Source organism: Diadema antillarum, unplaced genomic scaffold (assembly GCF_040938485.1).
Source record: "Diadema antillarum isolate AM-2024a unplaced genomic scaffold, OU_Dant_1.0 scf00000188, whole genome shotgun sequence".
NCBI lineage: Eukaryota > Metazoa > Echinodermata > Echinoidea > Diadematoida > Diadematidae > Diadema > Diadema antillarum.
In genome coordinates, this window is record NW_027271077.1 from 275,680 (window position 1) to 296,170 (window position 20,491).

General features: G+C 38.5%; 1 protein-coding gene across 1 annotated transcript; it reads right to left on the reverse strand.

Annotated features, from left to right (window-relative positions):
* Positions 1-1,163: 1,163 nt before the first annotated feature.
* On the reverse strand, positions 1,164-9,589 carry LOC139723393 (choline transporter-like protein 4). The gene is made up of 2 exons (XM_071634639.1): positions 8,977-9,589; positions 1,164-2,716 (listed from the first exon to the last, which is right to left on the reverse strand). Exons 1-2 carry the CDS (start codon positions 9,587-9,589, stop codon positions 1,164-1,166), a joined length of 2,166 nt encoding a protein of 721 aa, XP_071490740.1.
* Positions 9,590-20,491: the final 10,902 nt, after the last annotated feature.

The following is a 20,491-nucleotide window of genomic DNA, read 5'->3' on the forward strand; positions in this document are numbered from 1 at the left end:
GAAATCATCGCAGAACACAGGCTAGGACGAAATGTCTCTGCATAACAATGTAAAAGCAAGAATAGCATGTATTTAGATCTGCTGCACTGTTTTACTTCAGTTCAAGAAAAAATAGAAATGAAAAAGGTCTGAGTATAAAGACAGAAATATTGATTACTTACACGCAAAGTTGAAGTTAATTCCATATCATTTCGAAATTAAAGTTCCAAAATAATATAGCTACAGAAAATCTCTTTCATCTACAGTATTTTCTAAATTGTATGCTTTGTATGATGACAAAGTAACACAAGCAAAAAAGTACTGACACGAATTATGATGTATGGTCTTCGCAAGATCATTGTCTTTTATTTCATCAGAAACACGGTAATCAAAATATCAGTTGTACATTTTCTTTTCTCAACCACAACTACAAGATATCCTCTCTTATAGGCCATATAACTCGTGAAATAAAAGCGAAGATAGTATATTCTTTTTATTCAACCTCCGCAAAAGACTCATAAAAGGGTGTTCCCTTGGCTATGACAAAAAAAAACAAAAAAAAAAACATTTCGTATGAAAACAACACCACATCTGCTTGAAAGCACTGGCAATAGAAAATAAACAATGACACAAAAACCTACAAATAATCAGAGAGATGAAAGTAATGTCTGTAACAGCGCGTTAGCATTGTCTCACATCAAGCAAAAACATTTACGACTGTAATCATTTCATGAGGCTTTGCGACAAGTGACGGTCCTAAATGCACAACATTTGCATACAAGTACAGTACGCATACAGAATAGAACAGAAAATTGAATTCCATCGGCAGTATTCCGAAAAGGCTTTTTTCATAACTAGCATGATTCACATGCGGTAATACGTGTTTTACTATATTCAACACAAATACCCGGGTGCCAGTTCTTATCATTCGTCTTTATTCCTGTCTTTGTTGCACTTACATAGAGTTATCCAGATTTTTGTCTCACGTTTTTAAAGAATACATTTACATTAGGCCTACGCCGGGCGCTAAACAATACTTTGGGCACCTAACAAGAAAGGCGGTTTACGAAGAAAACATTCTGAAAGATGCGCAAAAGCGATTGGAAACGCGATACCAGCAGTCTCTCTCAGGGATACGAACTGTAATTTCAGTGATATTCCGCCATGCAGACGACACTGGGTATCTACTCTGCCTTGTGTTTTTGCTTCTTGTTGTGCTTGCCCACCAGATCCATGATGCTCTTTGACATGTAATACGGCTTCTCCGGCGACCCGTCGTTTCGCTCCAGATCCTCCAAGAAGCAGAGGAATATCGTGTCTACCGCCATGTCGTAAACACCAAAGAAGAAGGACGTGATGAAGAAGGAGATGATTGCAATGGCAGCTATAGGCACCCAAATGTTGTTGATATTCGGGACCACGTAGAAAGCGTCGTCCGTTGACGATGTGACTTGCAGTTGGAAGAAGTAGAAGGCGCCGACCGAAATACCAACCACAATGCATGACTTCAGGAGGAAAAGCATGAAACCCGTCACACCATTTAAGACGCTAACGCGCAATATGTTGCGCATGAGGAGCTCGAACGCGCTTTTGGCGGAGGAACAGAAATTTCGGCCGTAGACGGCGATCTCGATGTACGCGTTCTTGTTGATGAACCGAAGGAAATTTTCCAGACACCAAAAGAAGCACTTACAGCAGCAGAATATGAACTTTGTAATGCCGCCCTCAGCGTCCTTCACCCGCTCCTCGATAAGCTCCAGGAGAGCACGAATTAGCTGAACAATGGTGATGATGAGGGCACCTAGGGCCATCGAGCCAGTGTGGTAGCGGAGAGCTCGCCAGAATGCGGACAGTACGGGCAGTGATGGGATATCGCTAGGCTTAGTGAAAGCCCAGTAATATGAGGCGAACGCACCGGCCAGAGTCACCTCGCCGAGAGCAATGATGAAATTCAGCATCCACCAAAGGCCCACAAAACTATAAATCTGCAGGTAAATCGTGTATGAAGGCAAGCCATAGCTTTCAAAGACACATATCGCCGGATAGTGCAGGGATATGTTGAAAGTTTCAGGATCGCATGATGACTTATTCTGCACCAAAGAATCTTCTAGTGCGTTCGTTACCTTATAAACGGCCTCCCCAGCCGAAGCTAGGTACACCGCTATAAAGGCCCAGAAGGCAACCCACCCGAAGAGCAGAACGAACGGCACAATGGGCCACAAGAGCGTAGTCATCATCATGCCCACAGCTTCACTGGCTTCATTGAGCATGCGCGCCGCTAACCGGAACCGGTTGCAGAGCACTAGACAGAGGAGCAGCAAGATGCCCGCGATGATGGTGAGGATGATGGCGAAGGCAAGCCACGTATTCTCCGACTGCAGGTAACTGAAGAGGCCAAACGGGTCCTCGATGGGCATGGAGTAGCATGCATCTTTGGTGTCTCGGTAACACAACCAGGTGTCGTAACAGTAGTACATCCCCCAGGCCAGCAACCCGAAGAGTGCCAAGATGGATCCTAGGACGATGATGTCGGTGATCCAGCGCATGAGGACGATGAAGAAGAAGGAGATAAGGACCACGATGCACAGCGCTGCCACAATGTAGGGCCATGTAGACCGGAAGTCATCCACCACGCTCTGAATCTGCTCGGACTGCTGGAGGTAGTTGATGAAAGATGCAAAGACTTCCGTGTTTTCCTCCGTAATGCTCCGGTTGTTCGGCGTCGTAGAGGGAATTTCTGACAAACCAAAAGAAATAGATTTATTGAAATTTAAATTCCCAGTATATGGTGCTGGAATTATACGTGATCACAATCATAATACATGTACAGATACTTTCATAGTAATTATACACATCTCGAAAAATTCTTTTTGTTGTGTGATATAGACAGAGATACACCCACACTTCTAAACTTCATTATTGACCAAAATTGTTCTCCATATTTCCATGATGTATGCTTTCAATTTGCACACAAAGCCTTAACCCTCTAAACAATTTGATTAATCATAATCTTTCTGAGATTTATCATACACGCATCGAGACTGGTACGTGTACACATTAAGCATTTAATTCTGAATCAGCCTTCGCGAAAGTTAGAGAAAATCACAAGATATTCCCATTCGCGACACGTTAAAATTAAGACTGTTTCAATCTGACATTTCCTTGTTTTCACCCAGGGTAACCTCACAGCTTTCTTAAGAATTTCCTGACGCTTCTCGAACCTGGCAAAAACAAAAAATGCGAGCAAACAATAGCGAATTCCAGCTAAATAATGACGCGCGGGAAACAGCTCGTGACTAAGCATCGGGACAAGAAACAGCCATGAATCATCATGCGCACAATGTCCTATATTCTTTATTCCCTTTCACGCCAGGCTAAGGGAGCACTCTCTAGACTTGGACTCCGAGATTATATCCTACGATATAAACAACAACAACAACAACGACAGTAACAACAGCAACAACAACAACAACAACAACCAAAAGAAAAACAAAACAAAACAAAAAACCCAACAAAGTGTCTATAGAGACATTTTAGATTATCACGATTAGCATAAAAGACTGCTTTGGTAGTCTTTGACGTTCAGACCTCATGCACAAGCCATATAAAAGAAAGGAAGAAATGTAATCATTACTTATATAACATTGCAAATCTCGTGTTACCCCGAAGATAACACATAATGTAAACTGATCTGCCTCTGTCGTGACGAGTATACCCCTCCCCCCCCCCCCTTCTTCATGTTTCCGGAATGTTTGGTTAGGTGAACACTGAGAAATGGGACAATTTACTATGATTGTTATCAGCTTTGGTGGGGGTACAGCAATACTTGTGATATCACTTGGCAAATAGGCGGAAGACATTATCCTGCTAGCAAATACTTTGCGGTCGTGAAAATGAAAAATGATAATCATGCCCTGAAGCACTGTCTATTCAAACTTTAAAGACACTCCCTAAAATATTTTTTCTTTCACGTCATAATGAAGAAATCGGTATCACTTGATAGAGATAAAGAATAGATTCCTAGTGCGGCGGAATGTGGGATTATTTTGAAGAGCGTTAACATGCACTCTCAACAGTTTTTTTTTTTTTTTCGCCAGTCAATCGATTTGATTAGGTTGAAATTATGTCTAAGATTTCGGAAAAGATTATCACGCTGGATTTGATTTAGCGTTATTATGACAGACTGAAACCCCAAGATGTTAAATGAATCCAAGGTGTTAAATCTATGAATTCACATTTCCAAGTAATTCATTTATCAAGTAGGGACAAAGGCAGAAAATATTGATATGGCAATTACTATGGTAAACGTTTACGTCACTGTATGATGCACAAACACAGTAAACGCATTGGCCCGAATTCACGAAGGTGGTACAAATGAAACCATGGTTTAAATCATGGACAAAAACCATGGAGCGCCAAGTGTCGCATGGAATATTTCGTCGATGAAATGATTATTTTGTGACGAAATGACAACATTTTGTAACTAAATGAACATTTTGTCGACAAAATGACCAATTTCGTAACGAAATATTCCGTGCGACACTTGGCGCTCCATGATTTTTGTCATGGTTTAAACCATGGTTTATTTGTACCACCTTCGTGAATTCGGGCCATTATGTCTACTTCATAATTATTCACTAGCATTAAAGTTATCACGTGCAGCAATTAGTATTAAGAGCCATTGTAGCTTATCAAAGGAAAAGAAAATAAATCAGAAGAGTCCAGAAGTGCGTTACCTGTGAATGTGTAAGTGGGATAGATTTGGGAGTTTCCCCCTTTATCACGTAAAACTGTTTAATTGTAATAATAGCAGGAAACCATTGGAGCAACCAATAAGCATCGACTATAACTGGTGCGTAATAGAGCGCCATGCCTCCATGGTTACACAGACGATAGCCGAGTATTAATTGAAATGCCCACTGATTAACGACAGACTTTGCTCTAACAGACGGCGCGATAAGAAGGCACTTTACCTTAGAGATGGTGTAATTAAGATCTGTCTATGATAACTTTTTTTTTTTCAATGTGATTCTTTCGGTTAGAATCTCAAAGTGGTATGTGCTAAAATCGTTGAATTTGTACGTTGGCCCCGGTACTGTAACAAACAGTAGCTATTGTGACAAACGTCTCGTTAGACAAGGTACTCCGTGGTATGTGTATATTGTGATAAAATGTATTTCATTTTCAAGTTGATTCAATTATACTTTATTTCCATCCAACAAAAAGAAAGACAAAACACAAATTACACATTTCACAATCACATACTGTTTAACAAATTGTAAGAAATACAAGTCATAAAGTATAATACATAGTAACCGATGTGTTGGCTCAGTGAGTAGAGCGGCTGCCCTCACAATCGGGAGGTCGTGGGTTCAAACCCCGGCCGCGTCATACCAAAAGACGTTAAAAGATGGCAGTTGCTGCTGCCTTGTTTGCCGTTCAACAGTTGAAAAGGTTAGAGCAACGTCGATCTGGCGCTGCTCAGTGGCTGCCGGGCCCACGATCAATTGGGCAAAATGAATTTCCATTCTTGGACAATAAAATTTGGAGTTTATATCCAAAACAAATAGTATTTTTTTAAGTATACGTATATATCATTTTTAAAGCGAGCAAAATGAAAAGTCTCCAATCAACAGAACTTTAACACATGTACATCATACAAGTTAGTACTTAGATTAATGTTTCCATCAAGGAGCTATGCTTCATATGCATCGTTTCCCGTTTGAAAAATATCAGCTGGGTGTTCATAGTTACATGCAACCATCAGTGTTAAAAAATGTAGCTATGAAGAAATCACGCCCGACAAAATGTTTCTAAAATCAAAAATTGTAAGAGTATTGGATATCTTTTTCCAAAACGCACTAGTACACTATAAGTGCTAAAATATATCATTTCGTATAGAAGAGGGATTAAAAGCATGGCGATATTGTTTTCATAGATATCTTGATAGCATAATTTGAGTAATTTTGGCATCCTTCTTCAGCGTCTTGTCATGAACATTATCGTACAGGTCATTTTGCAAAAGTCCAATATGTTTATATAGTTGAACCCCAATTTATAAAACACGTATTTCAACAGAATACAGTATACGTGCCTTGTGTAATGTTTAATTTTATTTCATATAAGACAGTAAAGTTGGAAATGTTTGAAATGGAGCCATTACAAACTATACATGAGTGTCTTTGAAGAAAACTTGATTATAAATTGTTTAGTATTTTGATTTTCCCACAATATACTCGAAATAAAAAAAAAAGATGGCATTTTTAAATGCTGAAGAACGAACATTAGCTTTAAGGAAGTTGATGGTATCATAAGCATCTGACTCAGAATCAGACTGAAAGATCAACAATAGATACATGGAATATGGAAACATTATCAACTAAGAGTATTAAGTTGTTATTACAGCGAAATACTAATACTTGAACACGGAGCAGAATATGATAAATGAAATTTTGTGTCTTTGTGTATGTGTGAAAGAGGGAGAGCGAGAGAGAGTGTGTGTGTGTGTGTATCTTGTATACAATACACAAGGTGTTCGTTATAGCCATGATTCATGACTTCTCACCAACAACATGACAGTTTCGAACATTCTTGTCATCCAAGAAAAAGGAAAAGAAAACCCAACAGAACGGAAATTATGGGTGAAAAGATCATCGACTCTTGAACAGCCGTGCGTTGCTTGGATACGGGGTGAACAAACTTAACAACATGAGCTGGTACACACTAGGCCCTACATTATTATGAATTAGAGCTGCAAAATGATAAATCACGTGCTTTGCGCTGGTCTACATGAGTAGGCAACCTATGAAGCCTGTTTGTTTTCGGAAGATCGCTCTCGATTTGCCTTGTTCCCCCCCCCCTCCCCACCTTTTAAAAACCAAAAATATTAAATAATGTCTAGCTATGGCGAGATTACCGTGAACCCAAAATCCTTTATAGATGTATATTTCCTTTTAATTTTATAGGGTAAAGTGAAGTCCTGAAATCCCTGGCGGCACTTTTATCATTTTTCTTTACAGCATTGTTTTATTGGAGACAGGCCACTTTACAACCCATTGGCGTGTATACAAACCTCTAGACAAACACGTGTTCGACCATGATTACGTAATCCTATACTAGATGTCCTGTTGCGGTGGTTGTCTCCATCATCTTTTCAAGGAAACACTGGGGCAAATGTTTCATTGTAAAAGATCGAATGAATTAAGGATGCGCTCTTGAACGTGAGCCAAAAGTTAGACACGTAGAGACCGATTTCTTTGTCAAACGGAAACGGTGCGTTAAACCCTCTAGGCTCCTGATACACTTTTAACCATCACATCTAAGGAGTCTCATGTCAGAATTTCAATCACAATATTATTAAAATCATAATAACTATTGGGAATCAATGAACGCTAGATTGTTTAAGAAACAAACCAAACCAAAACAAAACAAGACGACACCAAACAATTTCCCACTACTTTCAGGAGTAAAAATCATAGTGATAATAATAATTTTCTCTGAATTTGCTTGAATAACGATTATGGTCTTGAGTGCTCAACAATGTGGCCAGTGCGCAGTCCCTTATCGCAGTTAGATCGTGTCGAAGAATTTTATGTTTCTTGCTGGTACTGACTGACAGGATATAACTCATGCACCCATGTCCGTATGGATAAGTTTGCATCATTTTGGGTATTGAGTTACCCATTTTCAATTGCTCTTTTGTCTGTCTCTTCAAACGGTGATCAATCAAATCCCACGATGATAATCTGTACCTCCATAGAGAAGAAAAAGCACTGCTCACTGAAATGGTATCCTGCATGTTATGAGCGTAAATTACTGGATTGCCAATATCGGTATTGATGTTACTGCGATATAGGCTATCGCATTCGGTAATTTTGTGACTAAACGTTCTGCCGTAAAATCCCTACTTCCGCCACACTTATCCAGGGGATATTAGCTACGTAGTCATAGGGCTATCCGATGAGACCCACTTTTGACGAATTTTTGTTTCATTCACACAACCAGCTGTGTGCAGGGTACATACTATGGAGTCGAGTAAAGGGGTATACTTTGTGCTTGGAATATCATTGTACTATGGTTGGCAGAAGTGTAGAAGAATTTATATTTCGCATTACCCAAGCTTGTGTATCAACTGGAATAGACCCCTCCAACCTCACCATTCATTTCAGAATATTCTTGTCACAGACTGCATTTTATTCCAAATTGAAATGCCTTTATAGTAGTCTTAAATCATATTTAGAAAAATCTATGCCAATTAGGCTTTAAATAGTAATAAAAATAAACCATCTTCATAGAGCGCAAATTACATTTAAGTCTCTAAGCGCATTTTTTAGAAACGAAAAAGACAAATACAAAAGAAAACTATATATATCTCAACCTAAAACACATCATTAAACAGTTTACAGAACAATGAAAGTTACTTTACAAACAAAATATGAGTTTTCAATATAGACTTGAAATGATCTAATGATGAACATTCTCTGATATCATTAGGGAGCTGATTCCAAAGATCAGGTATTGAACTTTGAAAAGAGCGTTGACCATAACTTTGTTACTACATTATACGGTGTTAACAATGTTTAATGCAAGCAGATAACGTCCAACTGTTCAGTGCTTTGATTTTTGACAATTTCGAAAACGCTGGGAGTTGAAAGTGCCTGTCTATGTGTTTATAATGTTATGTCCTTTTCTTCTACAGAATAAAAAAGGTATAGTTTCATATTGTCTAAAATCACTTTAATAATACAAAAAGATATTCCTTAGTCTGCTTGTGTTATTGTGCTTTACTTAAATGGAATTGACGAGGTATATGGTTATGGATTTACTTGCAGAGCTTCCAAAATGAAATCTGACCTAATCGTGTTACCAATAGGCCTAATTGACAATTCATTCTTTATTTGTTTGTTTTTTTTTGTTCCATATAATGATCCTGTGCTCATTTATAACTCATCTCTCCCCCTCGCTCACCTCTTACAAGAATTACTGTACGTCACATACCTGTCATATTGGATACATCCATGAAGCTGGGAAGACATCTATTGTACTGAGACTGGCTCTCCACATAGTACGCGGCACAGATATCCTCCGCAAGCAGCGACGTGATCGTGTGTCCATTGTGAGTGACTTCGTACTCGGGATCGACACCGTAGTCGCACACGAAGTCATTCCAGTCGATGTCATAGTAGATACCGGTGGCGATCTGGGGGGCATAGCGGGTGTAGATGGAGTAGGTCTCGCTGGGACAGGTCTTGACACACACCTGAGGGGTTGGGCACCTCAGGTTGGCGAGAGTAGCGTAGGAGAAACAGGCCAGCCAGTCGAAGTAGAACAAGCTGGTCAGGTTGGCTACCTCCGGAGTGCTCCCGCAGATTTGCCCCTTGTAGTCGGTGGCGTAGATGATGGTCTGCGGGTTGCCGGTGGTGAAGGCGATGTACGCGATGAAGCCCTGGCCGCCGAGGAAAGCCAAGAAGATGAGGCAGCAGATAACATCGGTGCAGCCGCGTTTCTTGATCGGTCCATTGAACGTCGGGTCATGTGGTCGCGACTTGCCGTATTTCGACTTCGCCGGCTTTTCGTCGTCGTCGGAGTGCTTTTTCTCGCCAGACCCCATCACGACAAAGAGTTCGTGCGATTCGTATCAGGGATACGATACTGCCGTGGTGACTGTGTATTCGCTTTACGTGACAGTCCACTCTAACCTATGAAAATGTATACAGCATGCAGGCGCTAAACCCGAACAGCTGACATCCAATTCGCTGGTATGGAACTGTGACAGCTTAGATCACAAACATTATACGCGAGTCAGAATCTCGTTGGCAGGATATAATAGTCCCTGGCGGCTCGCATTACACGGCTGAAGTGCAGGTATCGAGGGAGCTGAGGCCCTCAACAACAGCCGTCTACAATTACAACAGCGAGCCAAGATGAGATGCTGTCACAATGCCAACACAACAGTTTCCTGCACTTTATTGAGGGCAATACCGTTCGGGACAGTTGAAAGAATTGTATTATAAGAACCAACTTTTGTTTCCCGATCACTTAATTGTGACTAAATGTAAACACGGACATGTTCACCATCGTACCAAGACGACACGTTATCACAAATCCCTTGCATCGCTGATAGTAGGACACAGGTGTCTGTTATAGAGCTGCGTCTATGTCGTAGGTTATCCGGGCTAAAGGATGTTCTGTTAATAATTGATGGAGGATATGAGATGAACACTCCTTGAGACAAAGGTACATGCGTTCAATAAAATGCAGGATTTTACTCGCCATCTTATCTGATTATCATGGTCAAGGATGTCTTCAATGTTTGAAATCCTTGACATGAACTACTCCCCACCTCCGTGAATTTGATTGTTTTCATGTGCGTTATCGCATTAAGATAATGACATGATAACAATGGAGCCTAATAAATATTGAAGAGACCGTATGTATCATAAGCAGACACATGTGGGCTTAAAATACACCCTTTAAAACTAACATGACCGTCAGCCAGGAGATATCAGAATGAACAGTAAACCCCAGTACAGTAATAATGTAACCTTACTGTATTATATTACTCAATGGTATAATCGACCCCGCTTCCCCTACCCCCCCCCCCCCCCCCCTTTCCTGGACCGGACATACACCCTGCACAGTAGCAAATTAGCAGTAGGCCTACTGTTAAACAACAGATGTTTAATGTGTAAACCAAGATAATGCCTGGTGAGTACAGTGATCGATATCTCGTCTTCGCAACATCTTGGGTACCCCCGAGAAGGTGAGAATACATGTGAGACCTTGTCTTCTCGACTCGGGTCATAGAAGGCGAGAAGACAGGATCTCATTTGCATATATATATATATATATATATATATATATATATATATATATATATTTATTTATGAGAAATTAAAGAGAGAAAGATCAAGTGACCCACCTTCTCAAACCAGAGAAGTCGGAAATACGGGATCTGACATCGCGCTTTCCTGCCTTCTCGGGCGCGAGAAGAGATTCCGAAGACAGGGATATTTTCTCGCCCTTGTGTCTTCGTGGACCCGAGAGGGAGACGAGCCCGAGGAGACCAAGAATTATCTAGTCTTTTCGGCACTTATAAGCTTCCGAAGGAAAGACAGAGAGAGAGAGAGAGAGGGGGGGGGGGGGGGGTAGAAGAATGAGAAAGAGAATGTTTCCATGATCATGATGATCTCGTCTGAAACAGAGCTTATATTCTGATACTAAGTAGGCCCTATACATCATTTTGACCGGAAAATAGGTTATTGACGGTCAGAATAATTGACACGAGTTTCAAGCATGTCCAGATCGATTACACACTAATGTAAATTGCTGAATCCAAAGGGATCGAAAATGGCTGCAGCAGATTCATAATCATGTCACTATTATGAAACAAATAATGCACATTAGTCCGTGGGGCGTTCGTAATCCACCTTCCGCAGCTCAATAACATTTTGAAAAGTCAAAACACTCGAAGCGCGCTTCCAAAATAAAGTTATTATATTTTTTTTTACTAACGCCCTATATATATTAATATGAACATTATTTGTATGCAAAATGTATTATGGACCTTACTGCTTTAAAGGGGAAATTCAACCCAAAAATAAATCACCTCTTAATGAAAAAGAAAAAAGTCCCCAAAGAACGTTCCAAAAATGACAAAAATCGCATAAGAAATAAGGAAGATACGAAACTTTAATACTCACATTTTGTATGAAAACATTTGTAAGAGTTTAACATCATCAACTTGCTGATTTGAATATTCATAAAGACTGGTCAAGAAGTGTTTTCCCAAAAATATTGAATTTTCAAAATGTCATAGCTTCCGTATTTCTTGTCCTATTTTGATCATTTTTGCACTCTTCTGCAGGGATTTTTTTTCTCTTTCTAATGAGATTGAACAAACATTGGAGCGAATTTATTCTTCAATAGGGCAGATTATTTTTTGCTCTCTATTATGTTACCAATTCCTATTGTGTGAGAGCATCCGGGCAATTCCCCTTAGACGAGATACAACTTTGATGATTTAGTGAGATACACTGTATTCACAATATCCAGTGATTAGCCTTCTCGGGGGGGGGGGGGGGGGGTAAAGATCCTACTCGTGTACACGTTTTCTGCCCACATGCTGCCTGCATTAAATCATTCTGTGATGTTTTAACCGTCGTAAATATTTGCGGGGAAAATGTGACAGACGAAAACATGGTGATTACAACATTGTATTGTTTCATGTCTACGCTCATGTTTTGTCTTCATTTGTCCCCCCCCCCCCCCCCCCCCCCGAGCGATCGAATCTTTAGGACCCAGTGAACGACTGTGCAGGATTCGTTGTCCTAATAACGCTGATGTATGATTTTCTCCGTAAATCCAGTAGGTCTCCTCCGAAGAAGACAGCCATTATAATTCCCTGTTCTCTAAAAGATAGCGTCACTCTCATACCGTCAAAGTAATTTTCACAAGAGCCACCATATGGGCCTGTTTCACAACACTCCACTTAAACAACGATACCCGTAATACTCGCAGTAACCATGGCAACAACTAGGCATCAGTAAAGTATGAGCATTTCAGTTGTTGTGATAGCTGCGATCAAGTTTGATTTCAAATACTTTTGAGGTTGGTTCTGGAGCTGGTTTTCATGAGTAAGTTAGACCTAATTTAGTACCTAAACGAATCAAAACTACTGGGCCAAGTATACTTCTAAATACTAAGTTAGACAAGACTTTACGACACACACACACACACACACACACACACACATACACACACACCACACACACACAAACAATCAAAAACCGTAGCTCAGTATGACACCACACAAAAGAAAATCTACGTCATTAAAACGTCATTGTACGTTGTTATTGATTCAAAGTTCAAGAATGGCGGTTGCAGCACTGTCTGGAATGAACTCCTCTTTAGGAAGGAAGATATACCAACTTGTCACAAGAAAGTGATTACTATGTTTTTATGGGTTCCCCTTAAAGCCTCAACATCTTATATCTCCTTTATCTCCATTCATCATTTCGCCTTCTTCTGTTGATTTTTTTTAATCACATCTTAACACAAGAAGTCATGAATGTCCTCAAACCTTCATGTCATACATCATGATGTGGAGAAACAGGAAAACCAATTCGGCTGCTTATACAGTGTACTCCCTTTACAGCGAACACGGTTACAATATAACGAAATTCTCGTTACAACGAGGTAAAATTCAGGTCCCAAAATTATATATACTTTATCCAACCATTCGGCTAAGAATTTTCGATATGGACGAAAGAAACTGCTGGTCCCAAGAACTTTGTTATAACAGAGTCCACTGTATGACTATGACACAGAGACATCGACTTAAAGTTTCTTGTCACAATTAAAAGCTACCTTTTCACGAAAAACAAAAACAAACTAATTTACGACAATGTCACTGGCATTAAAAGGGTTTCTAAATAAGACCCATTCTAGCCAGTCTCTGCATATATTGTGCACAATTTGCATTAATAATCAGTCTTTACTCCTTACCGTGAAAAACATGTTAACATGATCACGGTGGTATGATATTACAGATTAATTTCCATGGAACTTGTGAATGCAGCACGAAAATCGAGAGAAGTTTCTTGCAAGTTTCTCAATGCGAAATCCATAGAGACAGACTTTCTGCAGCTACAGCAATGTGAAAAATGTATCATTGACTCGTCAAGTGCGTTTTTAAAGGCTGAAACTTTATCGGTCATGCTTGTTCCTACACTGCAAAAACAATGGTGTTAAATCCAACACCATGGGTGTTGATTTTAACACTTTCCCGGTATCTATATCGGAAAACACCGGTTGGTGTTATTTAACACCAGTTCTGGAATTAAACAATTCAATCCTACTCTTGGTGTTGCAATTCAATTCTGTTTTTTGGTGTTAAAGAAGAGTCCAACACCAATCTTTGGTGTTGCAATTTAATTCTGTTTTTGGTGTTAAAAAAAAAATCCAACACCAATGTTTGGTGTTGCAATTTAATTCTGTTTTTGGTGTAAAAAAACAAGATTCCAACACCAATTTTGGTGTTGCAATTCAATTCTATTGTGGTATTAAAAGAAAAGATTCCAACACCAATCTTTGGTGTTGCAATTCAATTCTATTTTGGTGTTAAAAAGAAAAAAAAAAGAAAGATTCCAACACCATCTTTGGTGTTGCAATTCAATTCTATTTTCGGTGATAAAATTTAACACCATTATTTTAACAACAGTGATATGCAGAATTCAACCCTAAATTGTTGTTAAACAAAAACCAACGATTCAGCACCAACAATTCAATCCAACTCACTCTATAAATGCATTACAATCAAACACAGAAATTCATTACACATTACACATAGAGAAGGAAAAGGAACAAACCAAATTATCTTGACAAACAAAACTGGTTCTTGTTTATTCAAGAAACTGGAAAAAGGAATTTTCATGATGAACAATACACAACTTACACCTAAAGAATACAACTTGTATTCTACATCTGGATCAAGAGAAGAAAATGTTAAAATGTACAAAGTTTTGCCCAATTTGGGAGCCACCCTGTATACTAAAGTAGTTAAAGGCAAAAAATATGCATGTGGGTATTTCTATTTATATGGGTACCAAAGTAATGACCTCAAATTGGTTAATACGTAATGAAACTAAGCTGTTTTGTACTGTGTTATACCTAAGATAAAAGCCAATAATCATTACACTCACAAACACTCGCATATTTCTTTGGTAACATGTTCATTCACAATTAGCCCCTAAATGTTTCATGTGTAACATGAACATGACATCACATGATATCACACAATTACTCCTGGTACCCATATGAAAAGAAATACCCATGTAGGTACTTGGTTGTCTGAGTCTCTTCTCTCATTTTTTTTTTCCCTCAACCAAGTTAACAAAAAGCTATTTGTACATCAAAACATGCATTTTCCTTTCTCTTTTCCTCCAGAAATAAGTAACAACAAATCAATCTGTGCATTTCCAAATCCTTGGCTTTCATGCACATGCATCATAAATTTGCTTTTCCCGAAAGAAAAAAAGATGGAAAATATTACATATATTACATTACAAAAATATTATAAAATTTTTCAGTGCACACTTGGTCAGATGTTCAAAAGGAAAAATGTACCAAAAATTAGTACTCTTTAAGATTAAATTAGTGATCGGCGGCCAAGATCTGGAGGGGGGGGAGGGGGGGGGGGGGCTACAGATAAATATAGCCCGGGCTACATAGGGTTAACAAGAGTCCACAATATCTTATTGATTGAAGTTATTTTTGCACATTTTGTTACCATTTACCAAAACCATACATAACATCGGCTCTACAGGTCTAAATTACTTGAAAAGAACATGCCTTGGTGCCACGTACTTCCTCGAGTCTGTGTTTGACAAATTTGTCATTCAAGTTAACAAAAAGCTATTTGTACATCAAAACATGCATTTTCCTTTCTCTTTTTCCTCCAGGAATAAGCAACAACAAATCAATCTGTGCATTTCCAAATCCTTGGCTTTCATGCACATGCATCATAAATTTGCTTTCCTGAAAGAAAAAAAAGATGGAAATATTACATATATTACATTACAAAAATATTATAAAATTTTTCAGTGCACACTTGGTCAGATGTTCAAAAGGAAAAATGTACCAAAAATTAGCATTCTTTAAGATTAAATTAATGATCGGCGGCCAAGATCTGGGGGGGGGTGGGGGGGGGGGGCTACAGATAAATATAGCCCGGGCTACATACCTTAAGCATGTTAAAACAGATATTCCAAGTCATGCATAACACCACAAAGCAACGAGTGAGTCCCATGATGAATATGTACATTATTATCTAGACGATTGTTTACTAATGGTATCCGACCAACAGACCGTCTTCCTTCCCAATCATTGCCAATAGTTCCTGCCCCATATGGACACTCCTATTACAATGGAAGTTATTCCAAAACCTGATGGTTGACGTGCAGTGAGAATTTTATGACCATCAGCATGGACAAATACCTCTTGTCGAAATGAATGCCAAATCCTAGTCTCACTACTGCGTCTGTGTAGAGGGTGAGAGGAATATATCCCCTCCCCCAACCCCCCAACCCCCGCCCCGTGAACCAAATCAAAGTCAGAGTTCACATCCGGACATTCGTAGCGATCGATATCATCATTGGCCAGTGTGCCTTTAGAAGACAAACCATGGTTAATACAAAATGCACAAGATATGCGTTTGAAAACTAAGTCACTTAGCAAGCAGACCTAAAATGACATAATTCAGGGGATCTTTGCTCATAATAGCCAAAAGATCAGGCAAAACCTTGCCAAATAAATAGGTTTCATAATTTGTAAGCAACTTAATTAAAATTTTAGATACATTGATTTTTTTTCTCTGATAATGATAGGTTATGAGTTTCCATGGTAGAATTTTATCATGGCAAAGTTTAATATCAGAAAAACACAACGTAGACCTGCGGATGTTACGACGTCAAAATCAAATTTGGTGAAATTGTTGCTCTTGAGATATCAATGTGAAAGACTCATTTGTAGAGAACAACAAACACCGTGGGCACGGCAACTGGCCATCATGGTACAAAAGAAAGAAGAGAGCGGGGAAAATACATCATCAATGTTGCACAACATAATCATAATATGTGTTGTGAAAAAAAATAGCTTGACGCTAAGTGTATAGCTATAAAATGTCCGCACATTACATGTCATTTGACACCATTTCATTATTCTCTCTCTTTTAGTTCCACGTTTCGATTCCCTTGCTTTCTACAGATTGAAGAGCTGTTCTTGGATTTTGACAGCAGTGACGATGATTCCCTAACCCAGTCCTCGGTGGGAGGAGACTTGGCCCAGTGGGTGTGTACTATGCCACGTCTTTTGAAGTTCACACTGGTCTGTCCCTATTTGCCCGATGGTTTCCTCTCAACAGCCGTCGCCTCAGTATCATCCTGTCAGGTATGTAGGTTTTTACTATTGATATTAGTCATGTAGTGTTTAGAGGATAATATAATTATTTCTTCTTTGATAAATGAGAAATAAACTGGTATGTATGATTTTTTATTTTGTGGGGCTGTAATTTCTTTGCAAATTAATGTCATTAAACATTGATTTAACGTTGATGTAGATTATCATTCATCCAGTCGAAGTGTAACTCCAAAATTATTATAATTCACAAAACTGGAAAGTGAACTTACGTCGTGCAACGTTTTGCTGATTAACAATAAAATTCTTCAGACATCCTTCCAGTGGAAGAATGGTCCTTATATGTGTGAAGTTGTGCAGGAATTAAGTACGATGACCACAGAGGGGGATAATGGGAAAAATCAATAGTTTTCTTGAGCCACTGACTTAACTGACTGGGTCTGTACATCTATGTAAAAGAGAATACCTTTTTTTCTCTCTTTCTCTTTTGCTGCTTTCAATAACCTGATAACGTAATTGAGTGTTATCGTGACATAATCATGTAAGTATGGTGATAAAAAATGGCCACGATCACCCAGCACCAATGTAAGGCAGGTCGGGTTATTATTCCCACTCCCACGAGCATCCGTTCCCTTAGGACAGGTATTTAAACAAGACCTGACCATTAAACCAGAAATGAAAAATAATACAGTTTGATGTAATATCTATGGCTTTAAAATGCAAGTACTATTTATTATGTCCTATTCCAGCCTTCGATCCACCTTTACACTGAATTTTTCATCTCGTGTCCAATTTTTCCTTATTGCTATTTCACACCGTTTCATTATTTTCTCTTTCTTAGTTTTCACAATATATCGATTCCCTCTCTGTTTTTTTTCTTCTACAGATTGAAGAGCTGTTCTTGGATTTTGTCAGCAGTGATGATGATTCCCTAACCCAGTCCTCGGTGGGAGGAGACTTGGCCCAGTGGGTGTGTACTATGCCACGTCTTTTGAATTTCACACTGGAATGTCGCTACCTCCCCGATGGTTTCCTCTCAACAGCCGTCGCCTCAGTATCATCCTGTCAGGTATGGAGTCTTTGACTATTGATATGAGTCATGTAGTGTTGAAAGGGTAATATAATTTCTTCTTCGAAAAATGAGAAATAACCTGCTATGTATGATTTTTTATTTTGTCGGGCTGTAATTTCTTTGCAAATTGATCTCATTAAACATTGATTTAACGTTGATGTAGATTATCATTCATCCAGTCGAAGTGTAACTCCAAAATTATTATAAATCACAAAACTGGAAAGGGAACTTACGTCGTGCGACGTTTCACCGATTAACAATCAGCTTCTTCTGGCATCCTTCCAGTGGAAGAATGGTCCTTATATGTGTGAAGTTGTGCAGGAATTAAGTATGATGACCACAGAGGGGGATGATGGGAAAAATTAATAGTTTTCTTGAGCCACTGACTAAACTGACTGGGTCAGTAACAATATATCAGATTACAAAAACATAAGATGTGGAGTGCCCCAGGGATCGATCTTCAGGCCTATTTTATTTCTTTTGTATATAAATGATTTACCCAATGTTTCTAATATTTTACAATGTATTTCATTTGCGGACGATACAAGTAGGCCCTATAATTTTGTCTCATGATAATATTGATTCTCTGCAAGAGGTTTTTTAATAAGGAATTGCAATATGTTACAAATTGGCTGCGAGCTAACAAATTATCAATCAACATATTATCAAAAACTAATTTTATGATATTTACGAAGAAAAAATGTAATATCGACACTGTATTCATTAATATGTGTGGCTCTCAAACTTTGCAGACATCTTCACTGAAATTCGTTGGAGTTCATGTAGATAATACATTGAATTGGTCAAATCATATTAATTTTGTTTGTAATAAATTGCAAAAAAAAAAAAAACATTGGTGTAATGTATAAACTTAGTGTTCTTCCACAGTCTGTTTTAAAATCAATTTATAATGCTATAATTTTACCTCATTTGTATTATGGAATAACTGTTTGGGGCAGTGCTCACGAATGTTACATTCAAAGACTTTTAGTGCTTCAAAAACGTGCAATACAAATCATTTCCTATGCCTCTTTTCTTGCCCATACCCAACCACTTTGCTTATCCCTGAAGATATTGCGTTTAAATGATATGTACAAATATCAAGCTGGAATTTTTATGTATTTGTGTAAAAATCGTATATTACGAAAGACTCTCTTAGATTTGTTCATTTTTAGTAATCAAAATCATAATTACACCACGCGATCCGCGAATGATTTTCACCTACCTCTATCTCGTACTTCTTTTTATCAATTTACATTGGTTCTACCCTATGGAATTTTCTCCCCTGTGCAATTCGTAATGCTAACTCTTTGAATACGTTTAAATCTGGATACAAAAAAGCTCCTCTCCATAATTGCAGCCTAATTCATTAAGGTCAGGAGTATATTTTTTATCCCCTATGTTTCGAGACATCCTGTATTTTGTTATTGTCATTGTATGTTTTGCTTGTCTTGTCATGTCCTGTTCTATCGTTTTTTTTTTACTTCCATTTGAACACTTAGATAATTGAAATTGAATGAATTATTCTAGGTCAGCTAAAAATAAGGGACATCCCCTTTCTGGCTGCTACCTACCATAGCACAACTGTTAACTTATGTACGTGTAATTGTCAATCTATTTATGTATTTTTTCCCTTTTCACTGTCTTACTGATATGTTTGTAATCATATCCGAATATTGATATATGTATTTGTTTTTAATATGTTACTTGCTTTGGTGAAATAAAGAAACGTGAAACTTGAAACTTGAACATTCCTTTCGCTCTATGTATAAAGGAGAGTACCTTTTTTTCTCTCTCTCTCTTTCTCTTTAGCTGCTTTCAATAACCTGATAAAGTAATTTAGTATTATCGTAACATAATCATGTAAGTATGGTGATTTCGAATGGCCACAACCACCATGCACCAATGTGAGGCAGGTCGCGTTACTATTCCCACTCCCACGAGCATCCATTCCCTTAGAATAGGTATTCAAACAAGATCTGACCATTAAACTAGAAATGAAAAGTAATATAGTTTGATGTAATATCTATGGCGTTAAAATGCAAGTACTATTTATTATGTCCTATTACAGCCTTCGATCCACCTTTACACTGAACTTTTCATCTCGTGTCTTATTATTCCTTATTGCCATATTCACACCATTTCATTATTTTCTCTTTGTTAGTTTTCACAATATATCGATTCCCTCTCTGTTTTTTCTTCTACAGATTGAAGACCTTTTCTTAGATTTTGACGGCGATGGTGGCTATTTCCAAAACGAGATTGAAAATCTGGACTTGGGTGTTTGCAGCCTTGATGATGATATCCTATATAAGTCCTCAATTGGAAGAGACCTGGCCCAATGGGTGTGTACTATGCCACGTCTTTTGAACTTCACAGTGGTCTGTCCCTATTTGCCCGATAGTTTCCTCTCAACAACCGTCGCCTCAGCATCATCCTGCCAGGTATGTAGTTTTTTGCTATTGATGAGTCATGACAATGTTGGAAGTGTAATACAATCTCTTCTTCCAAAAATGAAAAAGGAAT

What these genes read in the sequence shown, in the direction of transcription:
- LOC139723393 (XM_071634639.1), bottom strand. Translation starts at nt 9,589, where the DNA reads ATGGGGTCTGGCGAGAAAAAGCACTCCGACGACGACGAAAAGCCGGCG. An exon ending in GGATGTATCCAATATGACAG is followed by an intron (nt 2,717 to 8,976) that starts GTATGTGACGTA and finishes TTGGTTTGTCAG; the next exon opens with AAATTCCCTCTACGACGCCG.